The sequence below is a fragment of the Durio zibethinus genome, chromosome 27, assembly GCF_047325235.1.
Source record: "Durio zibethinus cultivar Kanyao isolate XHJ-2024 chromosome 27, ASM4732523v1, whole genome shotgun sequence".
Lineage (NCBI taxonomy): Eukaryota > Viridiplantae > Streptophyta > Magnoliopsida > Malvales > Malvaceae > Durio > Durio zibethinus.
In genome coordinates, this window is record NC_143188.1 from 3,686,344 (window position 1) to 3,714,087 (window position 27,744).

The window sequence follows — 27,744 nt, forward strand, 5'->3', positions numbered from 1 at the left end:
CTAGAGATTTCTTAAAAAATTTACCATTTGAAATTTCTAAGATTCTCATAATTGGATAATTGTCAAATATTTTTAACCAAAATTTTTTTATATTTGAAAAATAATACAATTATTTTTATTGAAATTTCATTTAAATTATTTCACAATTTGGGATAAATTTAGAAGAATATTTCACCTAAAGATTTCTTAAAAAATTTACCATTTGAAATTTCTAAAAATCTCATCATTGGATAATTAGTATTTAATTCCAAAATTTTTATTAAATTTTGTTTTTTATTTTTTAAAATTAAAAATAAATATTAATTATTGTTATTGAAACTTTATTTAAATTATTTTATCATTTGGAACAAATTTAAAAAAAAAAATTTGCCCAAGAATTTCTTAAGAATTTAACTATTCATGATTTTTTTAGACTTTCATTCATTGGAATTATTATAACTTATTTTTAGTAATTTAAATTTTTTATTTTATTTATTATTATTATTTATTAATATCAAATAATGAAAATCATAAAATAAAGTGAATAAATAAATAATTATCCATAAAACAAAATGAATAAACAAACAATTAAAGAAAAAAAAAACCATTTTTGGATATTATGCACATGGGCCCTTTAGCGCTAGCTTATCAACTCACTTTTCTCTTTATTTCCCTTCTCTACCAACCCCCACAACTTTGATTATTCTTCTTCAAACAGAACCCAAATGGAACCACCAAAAATTGACACTGTGATTGTTTGGAATTGGTTTCTTTGCAGGTGGTAATTCGTGTCCAATGGTTTTGGCATTCTGGTCAATAGTGGCACTGGGCTGACTGTCGGTGGTAGTTGGTTGGCGATAGCCTAACGGTGCTGTTCGTGGGGAATGGTAACAATGGAAGAATGCTTTCAATTGAGGCTGCAGGCTGAGGATGATTTCGATTTGGCAATGGACAATGAGGTGTTGACGAACAAGCGGTTCTCAAAGAAGGATATATCAAGATTAATACTTACTGCCGTTCCCCTTATTATGCTACACTTCTCTTTTTTTCTGATGATTATTTTCTCTCCGAGTCACATATAGGAATTTAATATCCAATTAACTTTAAACAAATAAGAACTTAATGTCAAGTTAACTTTAAAAGCTATGCATTATCCTTAAAATTTTATCAAAACCTTAGCCTAAGCCTTTATCTCTTTTTTTTTTCTTTTTTTTTTTCTAAATTCGGTCTCGCTTTTTTTTTTTTTTTTTTAACGAGATAACAATAATAAATCAAAAAAAATAAATAATGAAGAGATCAATAAATAAATAAAAAAATCAGTACCGGACCAAATAGTAGGACCCATCCACTAAGGAAACAAAGTCACATGTAATCACGGGTGTCCTAAGGAATCTAATGATGCAATACCACCTCGTCCCCATCTTTCCACATTTTAAATGATGGTGCGGATACAATTCTATTGGAGCAACACGACAATGAGCTCATACTTCACAAGCTTTATGCATTGACCAATTGCTTCGGTTAACGTTCCAAAAACAAATTCTAGCAACAATTTCGCGTCTACCGCCTCTTTCCAAGAAGAAGCGAATATTATGCTAGTCTAGATTTCTCATCCTATGATAACTCGCTCAAAGGATAGTATTGTCAAAAATAATCCCAAATATGCTTTTTTGTCTAGTGCGTTACTAATAGAGCCAAAAACAATAAAGACTTAAACATCAGGGTTCGATGCAAGAAGAATTAATTGCTCTTCATGACAGCTGTACTTGGGATCTTGTTCCAGAAATACCTTTAATGAATGTTGTAGAAAGTAAATGGGTGTACAAGACAAAATTTAAGTCAGACGGTTCCGTTGAATGACCTAAAGACTTGTTGCTAAAGGATTTAATCAAATCTCCAAAGTTGATTTTATCAAAACATTTTCTCCTGTGATTATGCCAGCAACTATCTGAATTGTTTTTTCTGTTGCTAATTCTAACAATTGGGATATTAGACAGCTAGACGTTAAAAATCTTTTCTTCATAGGCTTTTCTCTGAACCTGTCTTCATTGAACAACCTCCAGGGTTCAAGGATCCACTCATGCCTAATCATGTCTGTAAATTGAAGCGTGATTTATATGATATTCACCAAGCAGCAAGAGCATGGTTTGACAGATATAGTGATTGCCTGATTATGTGAGGATTCTTTTGTAGCACTGCTGACTCATTCTTATTTGTGCAACGACATGCTAGAGGTACAATTATTCTTTTACTTTATGTGGATGATATAATATTAACAAGAGATATTTCATATTTTTTGCATACCTTTATGATGCAATTGCAAAATGAATTTGCCATGAAAGATTTGGATCCATTGCATTACTTTTTTGGTATTGCAGTCAACAAATTTTCTGGAGGACTTCACCTATGTCAATGTAAATATGCTCAAGATCTTCTTGTAAGGACTCACAGGAACTCATGTAAGTCCATTTCAACACCTATGATTGCTAAACCACATAGTCACTCTCATGATGATACTTTGTTCTTAGATCCACAAAAGCATATTTTGTTCTCAGATCAAAAAAAGTATATGTGTTGTTGGTAGCTTGCAATATTTGACTTTCACATGACCGAATATTTCCATTAGTGTAAATTATGTCTGTCAGTTCACGCATAATGCTACCAATCATCACTTCCGTTTGGTCAAACGAATTGATTATGGATTACGAATTCTCGCACAATTCTCTCTCCAGTTGTATGCCTTTTCAGATTCAGATTGAGGAGGTTGTCCTTTTACTCGAAGATCAACCACAAGATTTTGCACTTTTTTAGGCAGCAACCTTATTTCTTGGAATGCCAAGAAACAACTGACTGTTGCTCGCTCCAGTGCTGAGGCTGAATGCCGATCTCTATCTTCCACAGCTGAAGAAATCACTTGCTGTCATTTATTTTACGAGATATTGGTGTACACATTAATCAACCTCCCACCTTGTTTTGTGACAATATGTCCACTTTGCATCTTACTTTCAATCCTATGTTCCATATGGAAAGGTCAAACACATTGAAATAGATTATCATTTTGTGCGGGAAAAGGCGGCTCTTGAATCTCTTGATACACAATTTATTCTTTTAGAACACCAAGTTACAAATATACTCACAAAACCATTATCTCGTCCGTTTTTCATCCATCATGTGTCTAATTAGGTCTTTGGCCTTGCCCAAAGCTCCCAACCTAGTTTGAGGGGGAATGTAAAGTTATTATTATGGTCAATATGACTGTTTGTGTATATTTATTTTTTGATCAATATAACCGTTGATGTATATTTTGAATACATTTCTCTTGTATATAAAAAACTCCGTTGATGAAATGTAAACAGTACAAAAAAAAGAAAAGGAAGGTTGGTGATTGATCAATACATTATATATTCTAAATTTTTGCAAACAATTTAAAATTTAATCATATTCATATCATATCTTTAACAAGAACCAGAATAAAAACAAAAAAAAAAAAGGGGGAAAAAGAACATATATTTTTCCTCTAAAAGTGCATCTTGATAAAAGAAAAAAAAAATGCTTTAAACTTTTTCCAGATTCATGAAAAAAGAAAACTTTTTTCTAGATTGAAACATAATAAGGGTCAAAGAAGGTGATAGTTTAAAAATAGAAGAGTGGATTGTAAGAATTTCAACTTCAAACCTGCCAAATGACTATAAATAAACACTTTTCTAATAATAATAATAACAGTCGGTTGACTAGAACATCACTGAAAATACAGCAATTTAGTGGTAGAGTGATAAACAATATCGATCATCCCCTTCAATAATGGAACTTACAGAAAGCAGCATGCAACTGCCTAAATACCAAAGAAATTAGTCATGGTTTTGTTCCAATGTCATTTAACACAGAATGGCAGATCCGACTGAAAAGATAATCCCTGAAAATACAGCAGATAACAAAGTAACAGAATATGAAATTTTGGCCTTGTCCTTCCTGATTATCATCCCTTCAATAACTGCATAATTTGTGATTAATATGTAAAATGAGAGAAAGATTTGTACAGCCATCTCTTTCCAGTGATCTCCATTATCCAAGACCATAATTCTAACAACACCTCCAACAAATGATGCAATGTTCACTAGAATTATTGTAACCAATGGGGCAAGATACATGGTTGCCGCCTGGAAATCAAATATTCCCATCTCATATCGCTTAACTTGTTCACCATCAGTAACTTTATTGGTGGGCACGAAACTGGCTTCCCTCAAGCCAAGCTTATTCAGAATTGCATCCAAGCTTCCATAGGAATAACATGTGACTGATTTTATCATCCATATCCTCCATTCATTTTTCCATGTTCGAATTTGCCCTCCAGTTATGAGAATCTCGTATAAATGTTTTGAAAGAGCAGATATGAAAATGAACAAAAATATGCTGAAATTTGGATCTGAAACCTGTGCGACCAAACATAAAGATTAGTAATGATTAAAACATGCGGGATTGATATATATATATATATATATATATATTTGATACTTCAATTTCATTAAATTTTGTCATTATATTTCATTTTATTAATTTTTAAATAAAAGCAACGGAATTTTTAAAAAAATTGTCACTTTCATTAATCGAATTTCATAAAATATTCTAATTCCATTACTTTTGTCCCAAAATCATCAAGGTTGAAAGTATAATGATAAAATTCATGAAATTAAAGTATAATGACAAAAAAATTGAATCCTGATATACTGATAATTTTACTTTAATATCAAAATCTATAAACAAAGAGTTAGTACTTGTCATTTTAAAAAAAATACCCTTCAATTTTTTCACTTTACCTCTGGGTACAATGGAATGCCATTCAATAGACAGAGTTGAGGGATAAGAGCAAAGCCCCAAAGAGGCAGGCTAGAAAGAAGAGGCAAAAATGCAAGTTCTGTATAGCACATGAGCTGAAGCAAAGACATCCTTAGAGGTCCATAAATGAGAGGGCAAAACCTAGAGATAGCAACTTGAACCAATCCAGATGTCCATCTTGTCCACTGAATTGATAGTTCATTGAAGTTTGAGGTACAAGTTCCCAAGAATTGTGGTCTTGGTGGATCAAGATAGACAGATTTCCATCCATTGCGGTGTAGAGTAAATCCCGTAAAATAATCTTCCACTACACAAAAGTACATAATACCCACCTGCAAATGAGATTAATTATACGTATGATATTTTTTTGGTATTGGCCAATAGTCATATGATCTGTTGCTTGAATATTTGGCTTTTAATTTCAATGATCAGATTCAAAAACTAAAATTGTTAAATACCAAAAAAATTTTCTTGTGTTACTAAAATTCAAAAAAAACAATTTATTGTTGGTGTACTTACCTTTGTACCCCATGTTGTCTGATTTTCATAGGAGCAAGAGGCTAAAACTTTCACCTCTTCCAGCAACATGCTTGAAGATTCCCTACCATTGAGTAAAGTAGGGTTATAGTGTTGACAAAGCGTTTTGATGAACTCGTTGGATTCACCAAAAGATCTCTTAAGTACCGAAAGGTCTATACCTGTTATTTCCACATTATTAACAAGAGTTATTGACACTTTTATTATTTTGATTTCAGCTAATTTTATAATTAGGTAGAACATATGCTACAATTAGTTCAGTCCCAATAAATCAACTAACCTTCTTGCGTACTAAAACTGCCCAATAATGCTTCCCTCTTTATATAAAAGTTTGTACCAGACACAACTGGTCCGTCCAGGCCATCAAGACCGTGCCATTGTATCTGAAGTCAGAAAAAAAACGAAACATTCATCTACTCATTCTGATCAAAAGTTCAACTTGTTTCTCCATAAATATATATATATATATATATATATATTTCACGAAGCCATTTGCAGTTACCTACCTTGAATATAGATCGAATTTGGCTGTCGTAGATATCGTCTTTACTAATGTTCCTGAACTTTTGAGGGAATTGCACAAATGCCAGAGAAGGGGATATCTCAGGATCACAGTGATAACACATTGCTTGCCTAGCTGAAGTTGGGTCATTGCAGTACATGTCACAGTCAAGCACCAGAATGTATGGAGAATTGCTCATCATCGCTGAGACCCGAAGCTGGCAATGGCAGTAACACAAGCCTTTAACTTGTTAGCAGAAAATGAATACATATACAAGAACATAAGAACTAGAGAGAATAGTGTCATTACAAGGACGTTGAGGGCTCCAGCCTTGAAATTATGATGATGAGAAGGCCTTTTCTCACGAGCAACATAGACAAGGAGAGGCATTTTAACTTCATCTTGTTGCAGTTCCCTATTGGGATACTCTTGTATAACCTACAAAAAAATGGATCACGTACGATATTAATTAGATTATAGTATTTTTATAGAGTATTTTTTTCTTTATTTTGATCTAACTAATTTCTAGACAAATCACTAAATTAATCTACATAATTAAATGAACCTAACATAAAGTTAGATCAAACACACATGATAAAATTTAAATCTCAAATCTATAGGTTTCAAACATCTTTTTTGCCTCTAAATCAATATCCAATTGACACGTTTATTAGGTTCAGATAATGAAGGGAATATATATTCCTATAAATGTTTTAACCATGTTTAATCATAAATGTGAAAGTTGTGCATTTAAACATTTAATTCAATGATAATTGAATGTATCTAATCTTTATTTAAAATAGAACTGGCTTCAATTTTTTTTTCTTTCAAATCGTGAACGAAATGTGGAACAAAAAATCACGTGTTTCCTGCACGTACGTTGTTATCCCTAAAAAGGGTTTTTTAGCTGTCAATAGTACTGACTTATTTGCTCTCACATCTTTGAGAATTCTCTACTAAGCTATTGTTTTTGGACATGTTCAAATATAATATTATTGTTAAATTTGTCAGACAAGTTAGTGTACATTATAGATATAGTAATTAAATTATCATCCTGTCTTTTTCACTTCACTTCAGACAAATATATATGCAACATAGGGTCATTGCCATCAAACCCATCTGTGGCATTAGTTCAGCAAAAAGTATGAGTTTGATGCACCTCTTCTCTTTTAATTTCTCAACTTACCACCTGGCAAGTAATTGATTTTTGTCGCAATATTCAACTGAAATCATTTTCCAGAGATGTTAACATGATGTATTGTGGAGTATGCATACATAATTTAATTTCCAGGTATTCAAGTTGTTGATACAAAGATTGTGATAATTTAAAGGACGTTTCATTTAAGAAATGATACCTTCAGCCTTACTGACTACTTGGATTTTGAGTGTGTTAGAGATGAAGGCAAATTGTTCTATTTATCATGTCAAGAAGAACTTGGCGTCTTGTTATAGTCAGTAAGATAATGGTGTCTTGTTCTAGTCTTAAGAAACAGAGTGAGATAACAACCGTTTTCGTTAACAATATTCCACCAATCGTTAATTGGAAATGGTTATAGCGAGTTTTTTATAATCATGGTAAAGTGGTGGATGTGTTTATGCCAGGAAAAGGAGTATAGGTGGTAGAGTTTTTGGCTTTGTACTCTTTGCTGATAGAGAAGGAGTTGAAAGAGCTATTGATATGCTCAATGGAACTCGGTTAATGGACTTTAGAATTGGTGTTAACTTGGCAAGGTTCAATAGCAGAGTAGGTTATTGGAGAAAGGCTGGTATACATAGAAACCAAAGGATAGAGGGGATGAGGTTTAGAGAAAGCAAAGAGATATAGAAAGAAAGGGTAACAAATCAGGAAAGGATAATGGGAACTGAGTCTCAAGGGACAAAAAGATCTTAACTTCAGGCTAGGAGGAAAGGCATCAGATCCTTATAAAATAATCAATAAGGGTGAGTGTTCGAGGAAGGGCATGGAGTGCATTGGAATAATGGAGGATGAAGCAGCTCTTAGGCTTGAGAACTGCTTAGTGGGAACGGCCAAGGGTATTACGAAGCTTATAGACTGACGGAGAATTTCAAGATGAACGGGGTCTTCGACATTTCTGGCGAAAAGATTTTCGGTTGTTAGTTACTTATTGAGTTTGAGGACATGGATACAATGACGACAATGAAAAAGCTTGGATGGTCGTGGTTGAAGGAATGGTACGTGGAGATATAAGAATGGTCTGAAAATTTTCAAATGAAATATCGTGTAACTTCAATTACATGCTTTGGAGTTCCCCTGCATGTATGGAATTATTCCACGTTCAAAAATGTGGCAAATGTCTGGGGCGAACTGGCGAGCTTGGATTGCAAGACATTGCAATTCCAAGACTTTAGCAGGGGTGCAATGATGATTATGACAGACCAAATGGAGAGAATAAATGATAATATCATGCTTAATTGCAATGGAAAATTCTGTCAAGTCTTGGTGACAGAAATTGGAGATGAATATGTTTCTCTTTTCCATTGCTCTTGCAATAATCATAAAGATAATGAAGCTGAGAATAAAACTTATGATCAAATAGAGTATAGTTCCTATGAGAGCTCAGCTGAGAAGGAAGACGAACTGTCCCGTGGAGCAGAAGATGGGAAGGTTAGGGATGACAGAGTAAATGAGACAGTTAGGGAGGTTGTGACAGAGACCGAGAAATTAATCTTAGGAATTGATCATTTCAATGGGATAAAAGAGAACGCAGGTAGTGACAGACTGAAAGGTGGCTGTAACTTTGATCTCTCATTGGCTAAGGAAACGGTAAGCCAAAATAGTGGAAGAGAACATGTGGGGGAGTCAATGGAGATAATGATGATTGAAGATGGGTTGCTGGTCTGTGAAGAGGAGTTCAATAAGGTAAGAAGCCCATTGAACCAACATGAAGAAGACCAAGTGGGTGATCTTATTATGGGACTAGGAAAGAATGGTGGTTATCAAACCTGAGTCAATGGGTTGACGCCTGAGGCAGGTGGAGATAAGGAAAAAACACTTTCGTGTGAGGAAGATAGGGATGTTGGTTTTGATACTACCAACCTAGGTTCCAGAAAAGAAGGGCGGAGGAAGAACAAGAAAACTAGGAGTTTGGAGGATATAGAGGAGGCTATTCTCCTCAAATTACCAAGCTGTAGGAAAAAACGTGGAAATAAAATTAAAACAAACAAGAGAGCTACAGGGCAGAAACATAAAGAAAGGGTTATTGCGAACGATTCGCTATCAGAGGGGGACTTCCGTAACAGAGGCAGAATCCTAAGTAAAGAAGAGGCAAAGTCGACATTGGAAGTAGGCAAAATGTTGGGAATGGTTTCAAGTTGTGGTGATGAACAGGTTATCGAAAAACTAGAAAAATTGATAGAGGCAGAGCATAAATTATCTTGACGTCATAGTAACTGGTAACTATTCGTTCAAAATTTTTTTATTCGTTTGGGTGTTTGTTTTATTTTATGGAATTTGAGGGTGTGAAATTGATTAATAATTTGTGGAAAGAGGTGAGAATGAAAGTGTTGTCCTGGAACATTAGAGTTATAGCTTAGTGTGGGTTTCCGTGAAATATGGTCAAATGTTATAAAGTTAATTCTCATTGGAAAGGAAGGAGTAAGTGTGTAATGCAAATGGAATCTCTGATGTCAATGCTGTAGTAGACACGGAATGGGTGGAAGTGTTTAACGAGTTGTGCCAGAGGGGGTTGAAGAGAACGATATCCGATCATTGTCCACTATTGATTTCTGTTGAAGCTGTGGATTAAAGCTCCAACTTATTTTGCTTTGTCGATTGCTAGCTGACTAAAGGGGACATTATGAAATCAACAGGCGATGAATGGAGAAATTTGTGGTGCTGGGTGGACCAAAATCATGTTTAAAAAAAAAAAAAAGGATGAGTAAGCTAAAAGACTTTTTAAGGGGATCGAATAGAGAAATGTTTGGGCTACGAATCGGATTTACTGTCAACTTAGATACAATAGGAGGAAAGAAGCAAGGATTGGAAACTCTAGTCTGTGTTAACGCAAATTGACTATGGATAGGGGAACGCCTGTTACCTTTGCCGTTCTGGCTAATTACTAGTATTAATAAAAGCTTGACTTAGGAAAAAAAAATTTTAAGAAATAATAAATACTCCACTTAATTATAAGTCACAATCTAATTTTTTTTATTATTATTAAGGATGTGAGATGTTCCTTATATAAGACGAAAGATATTAGAATCATGTAACCAAATTATATTAGATTTTATAGTTTATGTACTTATATTATGTATGTTTATCTTATCAAATATGTATAAAATATAAATAATATTATGTAACAATTTTTATCAGCACATTAAATATAAAATATATTTTATTTTTTTTGTTAAATTTGTATATAATTTTTATTAAAATTTTAAATTATATTATTTTCATATTTTTTATATCATTTTTATATTGTGTCACTGTATCACAATTAAAATTATCTTAAACTATAATTTATATATCAACATCTTACTGATTTAATCGGATCTTATCTGTTTTGGAGTTATTATAGTTTAATTGATTAAAAAGTTAATCATTGAGGTTAAGTGGAAGGAGTCACTTTCGAAGGGTTTAATCAATGAAAAGGGAAGAGGTTTCCCACGAAATGAGAAATGCAGTGATGTGGCAACGAGTAAATACCTCAATCACAGATGGATGATCACTTCTATTGTTAATAGCAGCAGCTGCTTCTGCCATCTTACAATGTTTTTCTCCAACTCTCCTTACCCTTTCCTTGAACATCTCATATTTTTCCTGACAAAAAAAAACAAAAAAACCCTCATATTTATCGATTATGTTTAATTATAAGTGACACATAAACATAAAAGTTTTTCTTTTCTGAGTACATATACAACAGTTTTTTGGCTTACATAGATGAAGTATAATTTATATTCAGTTCATGGTCAGAATATCAATAACTTTGTATTTAATAAAATATATTTCTTTTGTCTTTTTAAATATTATTTTGTCTTTAGATTTTAATAAAATAACATTCTACCAATATAATATAAGATAGGAGTTCAAATCTCATTATCCTTATTATAAAAAAATTATATATTATTTTATTTACATTTTTTTAACTGTCCCCAAAAATAAAGTATAATTTTTTTAATCCATAAGATTGAATTTATATGTCTTATTATATATTTAAAAATTATATTAATAATTTAAATTATATAAACTTTAAAAATAAATAATTTTGACTAATAAATAAATTATCTTAAAAAATTCTTGTACTCATCAAACACGGATGATATTATCATATTATTTTATCTTATCTTATTATAATCTTGTATGTCAAATACATTTCAAGTTCAAAACATATGAATATATAATTATACCAATAGATTTCATGTTTAAGAAAGTTAAGATAGAGTAGTAGTAATCAAATTACCTCCATCTTTTGCCTCTCTGCCATGAACTTAGAACAATTAAAGTCGCCATGGTTATTTTGAGATCCTGAAAAATAAGCCTCAGGGCACCTAGTTTTGATACCATACATCCTACAAAATGGAAGCCACGACCTAGCAAAGATCCAAGCCTCCTTGATACCACCCAAAGTTACAGCAGAACCACCATCATCCGAAAGATACACATGAAGCTTTTCTGGTGGATAATCTAGCGCCATAGCTGATATCACAGTGTTCATAACCTCCACAGTCGGCTCCTTGTTTGGATCCGCGGTGCAAATAAACACATCAATGGCTGGAAGTTTATCATCACTTGGCAATCTCTCTGGAAATACTGTCCGAGAAACAGTACGCCAACGATAAGCTTGTGCAAGGAGCCAGGAGAAAGAGAGAATCAATTCGGAGGCAAAGATTAGAAGCCATGGAAGTGTGGGTACGGTCCTGTTTTTGATTTCTTGGAAAAAGAAAGAAACCCTGTAGTATATCAAGAAAGCTATTGCTATCGAATGGAGGATTGCGTGTGATCTATTGATGATTATGGAGAAGTAGTGGACATGACAAAGATGGAGAGGAAGAGAATTATCCATGGCAATTCTTATTGCTTGCGCTTGATTTGCTTTAGCTCAAGAATCATATAAATCGAGTGCAACGAGTGCATATTTAATGGCTACAACCGTCTCTTTGGTGATAATTGGTTTTAGAGACATTGATAGAGAATTATGATTATGTGTTTTTTTTTTTTTACAAGGATTAATGTTACGAATATTTATTTTTGAATTATAGTAGAATATTTAATATAATACTTGATTTTAAGAATCTTTAATATGATATATAAATTATGAATTTATTAATTAATATGATATTTGAAGAATTTTTTGTCTATTATGTATTATTATTTATTGGGAATGAATATTATATTAATTAATAGATTTATTTTTCATATATCACATTAAAAAATTTTAAATTTAAATATATTAAATATTTTACTATAATTTAAAGACTATTCGTAGGCTGTCTTTTTTTAAGTTTGTGAAATAATTGCCACACAAATCACTATTCTATAATATTAACTAGTATTTATACTTATGTTTCACTTTGAAATAAATGAAAATATTTTAATGATAGATTATCAGTTAGTAAATTAAAGAAATAGTTGGTTAAATTAAAGAATAGTAACATAAATAAATAATATGCATATAGAGCATGATTATTAGTTAGAGAAGACTAAAAAACCCGTACCCGATGAGTTTTGACTTGACCCGACCTTTTAGGATCGATTTTTTTTTTTTGAAAATTGGGTATCAGGTCAGGTCAGGTCAGGTGGCATGAAGAAAAAGTCGGGATCGGGTTTTAGGCAAATTCGATCCTACCCGATCCGATATATATATAAAAATAATTTTTTTAATTATTTATTTAATTTTATAATTATTTTTATATATTTAATTTTATATTTATATTAAAAATAATATTTTATTAATTTCGGATCGGATCGGATATGATTTTATACAATGTCGGGCTGGATCGGGTTCGAGTATAAAAAATAATCGGATTGGGTCGAATTTGAGTTTGAATTCGAATTTTACATATTTAAAATCAGATCAGATTCGAGACGAGCAAAAACCCGTTATTATTAGTATAATTACGAAGCAAGGTGATGCAAAGCTTGAAGGAGAATTATTTAATTGTACCATTAATATTTTATATTACAAATAGATAATATTTTAATTAAAAAGTATTAGCAAGTACATAAACTAAAATGGACAATATGAAATTTTACATGATAAAATCCAATGAAATCCAATTCTATCTTTTTTACCAAGCTCATATGTCAACCTCCATTCACGTAATAAAAGTTCTAAATTTTATTTTAAAGGCTCATTTATTTCTAATTATCTAATTATATAAACATTTTTATTTGATTTTATAGTTTACAACTAAAATAATTCTAATCCAACGAATAAAATGGAATGATATAATAAAATAAAAAATCAATCTTCACTTAACACATTACAAACCTTTCTTGCAAAGCTCATAGTGTAATATAAACATTTCTTGCAAAACCCAAATTTGAACAGCTTGTAACTTGTTTAGCCGGCTCAACAAATACCCAATTGATTTTTTCATTGACCTTTTCCCAAATTCACACAAACCAGCCAATTACTTTACGTCATTTGTCACTCATTTAACTTTTATTAGGTGTCAAACAAAAAGTCTTACAAGGACTGTTTTAATATATAGGTTAATATTCAGCTTATAACTTGTTTAGCCCGCTCAACAAATGTCTAATTGGCTTTTTCATTAACTTTATCCTAAATCTATACAAACCAATTAATTATTTTAAGTCATTTGTCAAACATTTTTTTCAATAAATTCTAGTAATATTTCGATAATATTTTAAATATTATTTTAGTAATATTCTAAATTGATTTGATATAAATTTAGAAAATATTATATTGATTTAGTTGATTATATAAATTGATTTAATCATTATTTCTATTTATTAACATTTTATCTATGTATAAATAGGTTTTAAGCTTCATTGTAAAATACAAGTAATTACAATAAAAGTTTTCATCATTTTCTTCTTTGTCATGGTACAGAGTGATTTCATAGTTTATTCCAAAGGTAAATCATATTGGAATAACTAATATTTTCTTATTCTTATTCTTGGTTGATTTTCTCTTTACTTCTATGCTTCATTTTTTTTTGTTTCTTTTTTTATTTTTAAAATTTATCCTTTATATGAATACCCATAACTTATCATATCTCATTTCATTTTTTTAAAAGCTTAATGGTAAGTATTCAATGAGAAAATGTACAATCAATTTCAATTATCTTTGATAGAAATAACTTCAATCAATGGACTATGGCTATACGTAGTTATTTAAAAGGAATAAAGTTGTGACCTATTGTTACTAGTGAATGCAAAGTAACAGAAAAGAAAGAAAAGGAATCTATTGATAAATTTGCAAATTAACTAGAGGAGTGGGAGAGTCAGAATTATCAAATTCTTACATAGTTCACTAACAATGTTGTTTTTTCTATCAGTGTACATTTTTTGTAATTTGACCTTACTAAAGATGCATAAATTTTTTTTACCATATGATATAGCTCTATTACTCTTACTCATCAATATCATATATAGGAGAATAGGTTTATAGCGGCATGTTTTTCATATTTAACAGTGTTTATAAATGTCATTAAACGATTTGCAATATTTGCTAAAAATGCATCTAAGAGCATAGACAATACCTACGTTGAGAAAAAAAAGCAATATTTTAGGAAAAATTTCATGTACAAACGTTGTTAAATTATAAAAATTAATGACATTTGTATTAAAAAATGTAGTTAAATTTAGTAGCATTTTTCACTACAAATGTCACTAAATTAAGAAATTTATTTTTTTTTATTTCTTCCTATATTTACTACTATAATAAAATAAAAAATATTGAAACAACTAAAAAGGAATTTAAATTTACAAATTGAATATTATAAATATTTAAATGTCTAAATACATAATTTGTTCTAATATGCCTATAACACAAAGTTTAATACAATAACATTTCAATTATTTCAGTATATTAACCAGAAATTTAAAATGCATGAAATTGATGACAGCTTAGATTTGGACCTTTGCCATTTGATGAAATATTTTTTCCACTATGATTATTAGCGTGTTCAAGAACCTATTGAATAAAGTAAAATAAATTTTTACACTTAATAATAAGCTATTTCTGATATTAAAAAAATATAAATAGTTACTAAATATAATACCTGAATTGGTAGACTACTTAGAGTGGTTATTTAAAATTGTTGCTGCATAAAATTCATAAGAGTGTCAAATTGATCATACAATTGTTGAAATCTTGCATGCTCCTAATCCATTCTAGCATAATCTTCTTCAATTCTAACATGGTCCTCTTCTCTTTTTGATTCTATTTGTTAGATATGTTGTTGTATAGTTTGCAACCCCTTTCTCAATATAGAGATATCTCATGAAAACTAACTTACTGAGAATGTAAATTGCTGAGTGCTACATCCATAGTAGCTAGATCGCATTAGACCTAATCCAATGCCTCAGACGCTTCTACGTCCTTCTTTTCTAGCAACTTCTATGAAAATCCAATCTTTCAATTCTTGCATTTTGATAGAATAATCGGATCGTGCTTCAATCTCAATGGCCAATTTCTTTTTTGCTTTCTCCCATAAATTAAAGCTATGAAATTTACTAATTAATTCATAATATATTTGAAATAGTAAATATTTACTTTCTGTATTAAATGAATCCAAAAAATTGCTATAATTTTTTTTGTTTTGACATTCAGTTAAGATCTATCTTTTTTCATGTAGGTTAATTGAAAATTTTCACATGTCTAATTTTTTTACCCAACTCAATCTCCTATACAAAAACATATATTATTGTTAAACACATATTAACCTTAACTTATTTATGCATATCAAGCGTGGTAATCAAGTTCAAACATTTGAACAAATTTAATATCATATAGTGGAGCTATATAAACTATTAAAATAAAACAATAACTGTAAATTTATATTTTTGTTTTTTGACATCACAAAAAATCCTAAATAGTTATAAACCGTAACTTATTCATATATATCAAGTATGGCAATCAAGTTCAAAATTTTAGGCAAATTTAATATCATGTATTTAAGCTATCTAAACTATTAAAATAAAAATATAACTATAAAATTACATTTTTACCCTTAACGACACAACAAGTGTTAAATAGACATAAAAGACAATCATTTCACACATGTTAATTATGGAAACCAAGTTCAATCATTTGGACAAATTTAAATATCTTATATTTAAGCTATTTAAACTGTTAAAATAGAAATATAACTGTAAAATTATATTTGTGCTTTTTAACAGCATAAAATATCCTAAACAGACATAAACGGTAACTTTTTCTCACATATTAATTGTCAACTAAGTTCAATGATTCGAACAAGTTTAATATCATGTATTGAAGCTATCCAAACTGTTACAATAGAGCAATAATTGCAAATATGTATTTTTGCCTTTTAATAGTATAAAAGTCCTAAACAGACATAAACAATAACCTTTTCACATATATTAATCATTGAAAACTAAATTCAATCATTCGAATAAGTTTAATATCATGTATTTAAGCTATCCAAACTATTAAAACATAAATATAATCGTAAAATTATATTTTTCCCTTTAATGGCACAAAAAGTCTTAAATAGGCACAAATATTAATTTTTCACACATATCAACCGTGAAAATCAAATTCAATCATTCGGACAAGTTTAATATCATATATTGAAACAATTACAAGTTTAATATCATGCATTGAAGCTATTACATATCATGCATTAAATCCATCATTTTGGGGAGACGAATTATGAAAAAGTTGGTTATGAATGTTGAAAGTATCTTGCAACAAGCTTTCTATGTCATCTTGTCTAAAATGATTATGTTAGTGTTAGGGAGCCTTTGAAGTTAAAGGAGTTCTAGTCAATGATCTTGATGATACAAACTCTCTATGAAAATATTAATTAACATATCTGGAGAAAAATCCAATAAAAACTAAATATTCCAAAACATCTTCATAGATTTGCCAATCGATATTAGCGCACCTCAAGCATGGGCATGATATCATATTATTTCACTTGCATTTTCAACTATAAAATTAAGAAAAATTTCCACTCCATCTCAGTATTCTTAACTTTTGCATCCAACTCTTATACATTTAGTACTTGTTACATTATCAAACCAAAATATATAATTAATTATATGAAAACGAACTGTGAGCAACTTAATTAGACAAACTCTAAAACCAAAAATAATAACAAGTTGATATTACCAAACAAGTTATTTAACTTTTTTTTATATTCTACAACATACATCTATATCATGCATGAAACGTGAAAAAATACGAAATAGAAAAATAAAAGATTATTCTCAAATCTTTGAAAAAAGTATATGTTTAAACTGACCAAGTATGAAATTTGAAAACTATTAAGATTTATACTTTTCTTCTCTTTCCCAAAAGTCCCTAATCTTTACATTGTAGTCTAAATCGTAAAACCACTAACTCAAAGGTCAATCTCAAATTCAACCACTTGCATGCTTAAGAATATAATTTGACTGAGAAAATATCATTAAATGTAAACCAAAAAAACATATTATGTATCATGCATTGATTCCTTTTTAAAGGATAAAAGCAAATATATCAATACTGCTGCCAATTTGAATAGAATATAAAGAACTAAAACATTTTTCAAGCTATAGCTAGTAATAATTGTGATTGTCAAATGGCATAATAGTTTTTCAGTTGTTAGAATCCTTTAATCAAGCATATGTTGTATATTTAACTTCATGATATCATGTTTCTTATACAATGCCAAAAAGGAATAGAGAAAACATGAACAAAAAATTTATACAATTTTTTTAATCAAATATTCATACAACCAGAAAATTATAATGTAATAGAGGAATATTAAGTATGTGACAAACACTTTACCTTATAGTATTCACAAATGACTATAGATGTCTTTTTTGGTTCTTTATCTTCTGTTGTTCATGGTTTTCACGTACAACGAATCCTTTCAAGTAAGATTAACTCATTTCATTGAACACCATAACTTGAAAAAACAAACAAAACAAATGCAAGATGAGGTGAGAAAATTTTTGGTAACAATAATGTCTAGGCAAAGTGTTTTCTTCAAAACATTAGTTTAAGTAAGTTTATTTATATTGGGTTTAGTGAATTCATGAGAAATTATTTTCTCACAACTTACTAGCGAATTTGAACCTAAGCAACAAAGAAAAGAACAGTCTTTTTTTTACCATTTAAGTCAACCATCCGTTGGTAAATAAAATATTTATTAAAATAATGAAATTTTTATTTTTTCAATGATAAAAATAATAATAAATTATTTTTAATATAAATCATAGTGTAAATGGATAATTATTATATCAAATAATTAAATTAAAATGGTTTAATTAAATGATTGAGTTATCCTAAACAGTTTAAGGATAAACCAGTAAAAGAAAGCTTTAATGGAGTTTGAGAATTTTATTAATTTTATTAATGGAGGATTTTAAGGGAATAACTGATGAATTACTATAACGAAAAAGATCTATTTGTCGTGTAAAATTGAAAAGTTTAGGATGTAATGTTTATTTTTCAAATTAATAAATGTGTTAAATTATATTTAAAATTGAAAGACCTGAAATTTTCTCTTTATGATAATATTTTTTTCCCAAAAAAAAAAAAAAAAAACCAACATGGTGCCACCATGCTTGAACAAGAATCCAGGAAACCAAATTCTAGTCTTGCAAAGTGTATTGGAAGGACGAGAAATAATGGACTAGAGATGTCTGACAATGAGGGATTGCTTTGCCTGAAAGATTGGCCAAAAAAAAAAAGATGGCCCCGTTAGGATCGACACAAGCATATAAGTCGCGATAAAAACTCCATTAACACATCGTTAACTTCTAAAAGTTAACCAGCAATGTAAATTAAAGTTGCGAATAAAATTATTCTGACTTCAAGACTTTTGTGACAGAATTATACCACAAATTCTTCTTTTAGATGACTACTACAAGGCATTATTAACTTATCTGAAAAACTGACAGCTGTTTTGAATGGCTTAAAGGTAAAACCAAGCTTAATAAAACAAAAATACACACCTTGTTGTAAACACCATTTTTTTTATTTTTATTATTATTATTATTATTATTATTATTATTATTATTTATTTAATTTTTTTTCCGTTTTTTGCGTTTGTCTTCTTCTCTTTTCTTCTTCTTTCTTTCCTTTTTTCTTTTCCCTTCTTCTTCATCTTTATCCGGTTCAAATCTAGTGCATTAAATGCACAATCCTTAAAGTCAAAATCACCACCGCTAGCTGCCAACGACCGATTGATAAGCCGCCAATCACGAACGGCAAGCGTAATTTTTCAGTTGAAAAATGGGATTCGAATCCCAGAAGATCTGGGATTTGAATCCCAAAAAGCTCTATAAATAGAGCTTATTATTTGCAAACGAGATCGGAAGCAGAACCGAAAAGAAAATTGAAAAAAAGAAAGAGAACTTTTTGTCAAAAAAAAAAAACCCATTTTAGTTTTCTGTCAAAAAAAAAAAAGGAACAAAAATAATAGTCCCCAAGCAGAGGAACCCAACGCCAGAAAAGCTACTTACAAACAAATAAAGACGTTAGTCGATTCTATCAAAAAAAAAAAAAAAGGGAGACCAAAACTTTGAGTCCCGATCTACATTGATCGGGACTGTTTTCGATGAAAAGGAGATCGTATCCGGAAAGATCGCGTCAAAGAGAACCACCAGAAGAATTTTGACATTTTTCGACAATCGAAAACCATTGGCAGCGACTGTCGGCGGTGGCCCAGACGACAGTCAGCACGATGGTCCGGCGACCGAACGGCTAGCTCTCCCCAGAGCTTTCTCTCCATTTTTTTTTTTGAAAAATCAAAAGAATGAACAAAAAAAATTTTTCAGTTATTTATAGAAAACATTAAAAGCAAAACGACGCCGTTTTGAGCATAGGGTCAAAACGACGTTGTTTCGATCAAGGAGGATCCGCGCGTCAACCTGCGACCCAACCCGGGGTTCGTGTACCTGACTCGATGACCCGTTTCTCCATCAGCCTCTGATCGGTCTAACTGAATCGGAATCGAACGCCTAGACCGAACCAAATTGGTACTGAATCGTTGAACCGCCCAGACCGAGTCGAACCTTTGGATCAAACTGTACATTGACCGATCCGTTGACCGATCCGGTTCAGGTAAAAAAAAATTTTTTTTTAATTTTTTTAATTTTTTATATATTATTTTATTAATATTTATACATATTAAAATATTTATATTTGTTAGATTAAATGATGAAATTGTGGTTAAATTTCTTTTATATAATTATGTTAATTTTTAAAATAAACTTTAAAAAAATAATATAAAAATAAAAATAATAATAACACTAAACTAATAAAAAATGTAGGAAAAGGAAATTTTTATCCGACGATGAAATTTAAAGGTATTTCGAGTAGTGATACCTACAAAATCTTTAGGTGAGAAGATTTTTTTTAAAATACTACCAGTGTATTGGAGTATTTATAAAAAAATTTTCAATACAGTAAAAATTTTTTTTAAAAAAAATAATAAATAAAAATTGATTAATATATAAAAAATATAAGTAATAAAAATGAGAAGAAAAGAAATTTAATCCAATGATGGGATTGTAAAAGTATTTCGAGTAGAGATGCTTTAAGAAATCTCTAGGTGAGAAGATTTTTTGTAAAATATTACCAACGTATTGGAATATTTATAGAAAATCTTCAATATAATTAAATTCCTTTTTCTTCAAAATTTCAATTTTAAATGGGAATATTAATAAGATAATTAATAAAATTTCTAACAAAGGAGAATAAAATGTGTGCATAAACATGGTAATATTTTTGCATTGCATGCATTACATTTTCTTACGAAAAATAAATTCGAGCCTCCGAAGATGAGATTCTAAGGTATTTCGAGAAGTGATGCCCAAGAAATCTCTAGGTGAGAAAAAGTTCTTCTAATGTTACCAACGTACTGAAACATTTTAAGAATTATTTCAATAAAAAAATTTTAATTTAGTTTTCTCGAGAATAATTTTTTTAAATAAAAAATCAAGGTAATTTTTTTTAACACCGAAAATTGGACTATTTTTATCAAAATCAAAGGATAACACGTTGTTAATTGGTACCATTTTTAACGGACGCTGTGGGGGTGCTAATCCTTCCCCACACGTAACTAACTCCCAAACTTAGACTGTTGCGCAGACCCTAAAATTATCTTTTTAATAAATTTTAATTAATTTTAAGATTTCATTAAAAGGATATGTTTTAATAGGTAGTCAATCGCACCTAGCCAAAAAAAATTGGTGGCGACTCTGTTATTTTTATTTCGTTTTCAAATTCGTCAGGCAGACACAAAACCGTTATGATAGCTTGGCGACTCCACTGGGGACACCTTTTGTTTTTTAGAGTCAGGCCAAAATTAACTACTTGTTATCCTCAAATTTTGATTTAAACAGTCTTAATCAATTTCTTAAATTTTTATTTTTCATTTTCAATAAAAAAGGTAAAAACAAAAATAAAACAAATCGAAAATAAAAAGCAAAAAACTCACACATATTTCTTTTACTATGCCTCTTATGTTTTATTTTTCTATATATATTGCTCTCAATAAATTAAGATATATTTGCACACAATGGCACGATGCATCTCATACATGAGCTCTATACCTGGGCTCCGTCTTTTATAAGAGGAAGTAAAGTACCTATGCTCTCGTGAGGTGATAACCTCCGTAATGACAAGCGAAATACTTTCACTGGAATTGAACCCTTTTCGTTTGTAACCTGTAATGGGTGAAGATCGGGGTGCCTTACTAGTCCAACATGGACGATAGTGAGGAACAATTTGGGAACCTTTAGACCCTATCAATCCAAACCCAGCATATAATAAGCCTAGAAAACCAGCCTTATGTAGAGCCCCGTCCACCTTCTTGTAAGAAATACCTAAGAATAAAAGTTATGTATAATACGAAACAAAACAAAACAAACAAAAAATCTTAAACAAAAAAAATAAACACTAAAAAAAAAGAAAAAATATTTTTTCTTAAATCACATCCTTACACTAACTCAATTTTGTTTTTGCATTAATCATATCATACAATTTTGCATCGAGATATTTGCTCTAGGATATATTTCTCCTAAGAAGTTTTCATGGATCCCATAGAACTACAGATTTGCTCATCCTCAGTCAGTGTGCCATGTGAGTCGTATAATGAAGTACATGCTTGGTCGAAAGAAGCTCAACAAAAGAACGAAGATTGTTTGCCTACCAGTTATGTGTCTGAATTACCTGAAAAAGTGCATTTAGATCTCACACAGAATGATTTAAAAGAGTTAGCTGCTGTTTGGGGTCAGTTAAATGAAAAAAGAAAATAAAGTTTTTACAAAAAGTATGGGCAGATTGCATCTTTTATTTCATAACGATTGATGAACAGCTGGTCAAAGCAATTATACAGTTTTGAGATCCAACCTATAGATGCTTCACTTTTAATCAAGAAGATTTGATGCCAACTATTGAGGAGCATTCGATTTTGCTCAAGATAAAACTACAATGTCCAGATAAAGTATTTATCCAAAAGCTAAAATCAGGTTATCGTAAAAAGTTAGCCAAGCTTATGGGGGTTAAAGTGGAAACCATTGATTCCTTCGTGAAGTCTAAAAGTGAACATTTCGGTATTCGTTGAGACTTTCTTCGAAACTTTATTCATGAGCATTTAAATGATGATCAAGTTATGGTTGTGTTTGCTCTAGCATTGTATGGCATGGTAATCTTTCTAAAGATTTTGGGTTACACTGAGATAATTATGGTAGACTTTTTCGAGCAAATTAAAATCCAAGTAATTAATCCTGCTCCAGTAGTCCTAGTCGAAACCATTAGATCACTGAATTTTTGTAGATAAAATAAAAAAAGATGATTCATAGGATGTGCATATCTATTATATGTATGGGTTATAAGTCATTTCAAGTGTGGAAAGAGTGTATTTTCGAAATCATATCTTCAAAATAAGGCACCAATTGAAGAGTTTTGCAAAAGTCAATGGCCAACATTAAAGACTAAGGAAAAATGTGTCTTTTTCTTATGAAGGCTTACTGGGGATGAAATCGAATGGATAGTGCCTTGGATGCCTCGTGTGCCCTTGCTGTATCGTGAAGAAAATGAGCCATGGATACCGTTATTAGGGCTATGGGGTGTTATAAGTTATGCTTTATTAATGGTGTTTAGGCAATTTGGTGTAAAGCAGTTTGTTCCTACTACTCATGGCCTGGTCCAAATAGAATTCATTTATGAGGAACCGAATTCATCGAGAACTTTGGAGCAGTTAATCCAAGCATGGAAGAGAACATGAAGAATGAGGTTAGGACCTCTCATTAACAATGTCACTTCTGATTACTAGATTTGAAAAGCAAGACGGCCTAGAGACATAGTACTCCCTCATGATGATAGCTCATATCAATTGGTTAATCTTTTGAAAGAAGTGCAATTATCAGAAATTGAGCTTGTCAAGAAAGAATTAGAAGCTGAAAAAGAAGAAATAATAAGAAAAAATTTGAAACTTCATGAGAAAGTAAGGTAATTGAAATATAAAGCAGAGATACAAAGGAGTAGATTAGAAAAGGTCATAAAAGAACGAGATGTGATCAATAGTGATTTAAAAGATCTACATTAGGAAAATAAGAGGTTATGAGTTCAATTCAAAACTAAAAAAATCACCAAGTCTTACCTTAGTCGACAACGTGAAATGGATGAACTGCGAGAAGGAATAAACCAATGGATGGGCAAAGCTCAAGAAAAGTAAGAGAAGACCATCAGAATTTCTCAAGAATGTCAGAATTGAAAGGGATTATACTTTACAACCTCAGCAAGATTGGTGGAAGCCAAAACGAAAAGGAAAGGTTGAAAGTCATGCTCGTAAAAGAGAAAAGAAAGCACTTCTATGTACTAAATGAAAAAAAATCACTTCACCAGGTGATCCAAGGGTTAGAGATACAACTACAAGACCATAAGAGCCATATTTCAGCAATGATAGATGAGTGGCATAGAAGAAAAAAGGATTAGATCTTCACATGTGATTCAGAAAGGGATGCTCACATGATATGGAAGGTAACAGTACATAGAACACTTGACTAATCAAGTTTGTAAGGCAGTGAAAAAAGTATGAGAGATGGTTGAAAAGGTAGAAGCATTAAGAAGAGAAGTCAATCTCATAGGGGAATATGGACAGCGCCTAGTGAACTTTTTAGATAAGGCGAAAAACCATTATGAGCAAATCAAACGCTTTTATGGATATAACTCTATGATGATAAATCTTATGTAATAAAAAGTTGTATGGGATCAATAAAAAATTCTAATGTTGAAATTCATCCAAGAACAAATATCTCTCACTTGCATTCATGCATCATGTATATCATTTTTCATAAAATAAGTAAAAAAATAAAATTTTCAACACATAGCATTCTAATTTTTTTTCTTTCTTTCTTTTTTTTTTAAAATAAAAACTTTGTGGTAATAAAGGTTCAAGAATAGCTCACCCATCAAAAATTTTGACCCAACCTACTCGTCATTCATACAATACCAGGGCTCAGATAAGAATCATGAAGCAAGAACAGGTCAGTCAATTTGAAAGAATTGAGAAAGCTCAAGAAAAACTAAGAGAGAATCTCAGTATAATAATGGATATGCTCAAAAAACTTGACAAAAAAAAAACAGTGGAAGAAAATCCTAGCTTTCAAGAGTAATCGCCATATATAGTAGATCCTGTCTACCAAGGTTTGAGCCACGACTGACCTAACCTTCACAAAGAACTAGAGTACCAATTTCTACTCCCGATGGATATCCCAATCCTTATCCAGGAATGACATCCACACCTACTCCAGGATAATTTCAAAATTTTGTTAATCCCGTTATGATGAAAAAACCACCTGAGCTAAACTTAGTTCCTGATTTGGATGATCCCAAGGAAAGAGAAAAGCTAAGGATGCAGACACCTAAAAAAATAGAAGATACCAGTACCTGAGAGAAGATAAAGTTATTGGAAGAAAGGTTTAGGGCTGTAGAGAGAATGAATTTTTATGGCTCCACAGATGCAGTTGACCTTTGTTTAGTTCTAGATGTGGTCATTTTGCCTAAATTTAAGGTCTCTGAATTTGAAAAATATGATGGCACAAAACACCCGATGACCCATATCACCATATATTGTCGAAAGATGACAGAACATGCTCGTGATGAAAAGTTGTTAATGCACATATTTTAAGATAGTCTTACGGGTTCTGCAACTAGATGGTATGTTCAATTAGATAGGACTCATATTCGTTCTTGATAAGAGCTTACAAAGGCATTCCTTACACAATATCGGTATGTCACAGATCTGATTCCAGATCGTTTATCTCTACAAAGTATGAAAAAAAAAGTAACTGAAAACTTCAAAGAGTATGCACAAAGATGGAGAGACGTGACTGCACAAGTTCAACCTTCTTTCACTGAGAAAGAAACAACTGTTTTATTTGTGAATACCCTGAAAGTACCGTATTATGAGAGACTGATAGGTAATACAACCAAAAACTTTATAGATATGATGATATCAGGTGAAATCATTAAAAATGCCATAAAAAATGATAAGTTCGATGCAGGAGAGACAAGTAGAATAAGAAAAGGTTGAGCTCTCAAAAGGAAAGAAAATGAAGCCCAAGCAATAAACTATGTAGGGCAACAGTTCAGAGGTTTCACACCCTACTCTGTACCAGTCTACCAAACCTATTACCCTTTCATAAACAATGTTACATCTATCCCTCATTCATATCAACCACTACAACCACTACAACCACTAGCTTATCCATCTCATTTTTAGCCATCTTTTCGGACACCCATCTATTTCTATAGTTGTCTTACTGTACCTATAAGACCAGAATGGAGACCTAATAGTGGTCCAAAAGCCTCAAGAAATACTCAAGAAAAATTCACTTTCGATCTCATTCTCATGACATACACAGATTTGTATCCCTAACTTGTTGAGAAATATCTACTTGCTCCTGTTATTGTTAAACCTATGAAACATCCGTTTCCCAAATGGTATGACCTTAATTCACATTGTGATTATCACTATGGGAATCCAGGTCATTCCACTGAGAACTATACTGCTTTGAAGCGTAAAGTATAGGGGTTAATCAATAAAAGAGTATTAAATTTTGATACCAACCAACAAGAGACTCCAAATGTCAATGAGAACCCTCTACCAAATCATACCAGACCATTAATAAATGTTTTGGTTGATGGGCAAACAAGCTATGTGAAAAGAAAAATAGAATAGGTCAAAACTCTTATGGCTAAAGTGTTTGAAGCCTTGGTCAAAGCTGACATGTTGAAGCTAATAGAACCTCAAAATTACTCTGAAACAATTAACTTAACTGAAAGCTGTAATTATCACGGAGGTGTTCTAGGACATTCAATCTAGAATTATCACCAATTCCATCAAGAGGTGTAAAAATTGATGGATAAAGGTCGAATAGAGTTTTACCAAAAGAGAGAAGAGTTGGTGAAAGCTGAAGTGTCTACCATTAATTTAAAGAATAAGTTTATACGTAGACCGGTAACTATCTATTATGATGAGAAGCCAACATCGAAGCTTGAAAAGCCTGTTTCTCGACTAGTGGTGACAATTAAAGTTCATGGCCCTTTTTCATATTAGAATAATAAAGTAGTACCTTAGAAATACGATTATGATGTCGTAGTCAACCCAGATACCGCCAACATAATGGGTGTATGAGGTATAACTCGAAGTAGCAGGTGCTATACCCTAGAGGCTTTAGAAAAAGCTAGAAAAGAGAAAGTTAAGGTAAGAGAAGAAAATGAAAGTCAGAGTGGTCTTGATGCAACCTCAAAAAAAAATGCCAAAAGTTAGTATTTGAGAGTGAAACGGGTGAATTTTTAAAGTTAATAAAACATAGCAAGTACAGCATGGTAGAATAGCTTAATAAGATGTCATCTAGAATTTTGCTATTGTCATTATTGCTCAGTTCAGAGTCACACCATAATGCTTTGCTGAAGGTGCTAAATCAAGCATATGTGTCTCGTAATGCTTCTGTTGAATATATGGAATACCTTGTTGGTAATTTGACGATTTCAAACTATATCTCTTTCAATGACGAAGAGATTCCTCCTGAAGGTAGAGAAAGTACCAAGGCTCTTCACATTACTGTGAAATGTAAAAGTCATATAATGGCTAAGGTTTTGATTGATAATGGCTCATCCATCAATGTTATGCTTGTGACTACCCTGGTAAAACTTTCTGTTGATGGATCTTATATGAAACCTAGTCATATGATAGTGAGAGCCTTTAATGGAACCAAAAGAGAGGTGCTAAGAGATATAGAAGTGCCATTGCAAATTGGCCCATACACTTTCAACGTGAAATTTTAAATTATGGACATCTCTTCTTCATACAGTTGTTTATTAGGTAGGCCATGAATCCATATGAAAGGTGCTGTCTCATCTTCATTACATCAAAAAGTTAAATTCATTGTTGAAAAGAAGCTAACATGTGTGGCAGAAGAAAAAGATTTATTGGTAACTCATCCAATAAATACTCCTTATGTGGATCAATGTTATGCCTGTGACTATTCTGATAAAATTTCTTGTTGATGGATCTTATATGAAACCTAGTCATATGATAGTGAGAACCTTTGATGAAACCAAAAGAGAGGTGCTAAGAGATATAGAAGTGCCATTGCAAATTAGCCCATGCACATTCAACGTGAAATTTTAAATTATGGACATCTCTCTTTCATACAGTTGTTTATTGGGTATACCATAAATCCATATGACAGGTGTTATTCCATCTTCATT

The 27,744-nt window shown here is 31.1% G+C and overlaps 1 protein-coding gene across 1 annotated transcript; it reads right to left on the bottom strand.

Annotated features, from left to right (window-relative positions):
• Nucleotides 1–3,635: 3,635 nt before the first annotated feature.
• LOC111279937 (quillaic acid 3-O-glycosyltransferase CSL1-like) lies at nt 3,636–12,009 on the bottom strand. The gene is made up of 8 exons (XM_022867009.2): nt 11,272–12,009; nt 10,518–10,631; nt 6,161–6,289; nt 5,856–6,068; nt 5,630–5,732; nt 5,332–5,510; nt 4,794–5,144; nt 3,636–4,409 (listed from the first exon to the last, which is right to left on the bottom strand). Exons 1-8 carry the CDS (start codon nt 11,872–11,874, stop codon nt 3,855–3,857), a joined length of 2,247 nt encoding a protein of 748 aa, XP_022722744.2. The 5' UTR covers nt 11,875–12,009; the 3' UTR covers nt 3,636–3,854.
• Nucleotides 12,010–27,744: the final 15,735 nt, after the last annotated feature.

Excerpts from the sequence above, each read along its gene's own strand:
- LOC111279937 (XM_022867009.2), bottom strand. The coding sequence starts at position 11,874 with ATGGATAATTCTCTTCCTCTCCATCTTTGTCATGTCCACTACTTCTCC. Across the intron at positions 6,290-10,517 it reads ATCATCCATCTGTGATTGAG|GTTATACAAGAGTATCCCAA; the intron begins GTATTTACTCGT and ends ATTTTTTTGTAG. Across the intron at positions 5,145-5,331 it reads AGACAACATGGGGTACAAAG|GTGGGTATTATGTACTTTTG; the intron begins GTAAGTACACCA and ends TCTCATTTGCAG.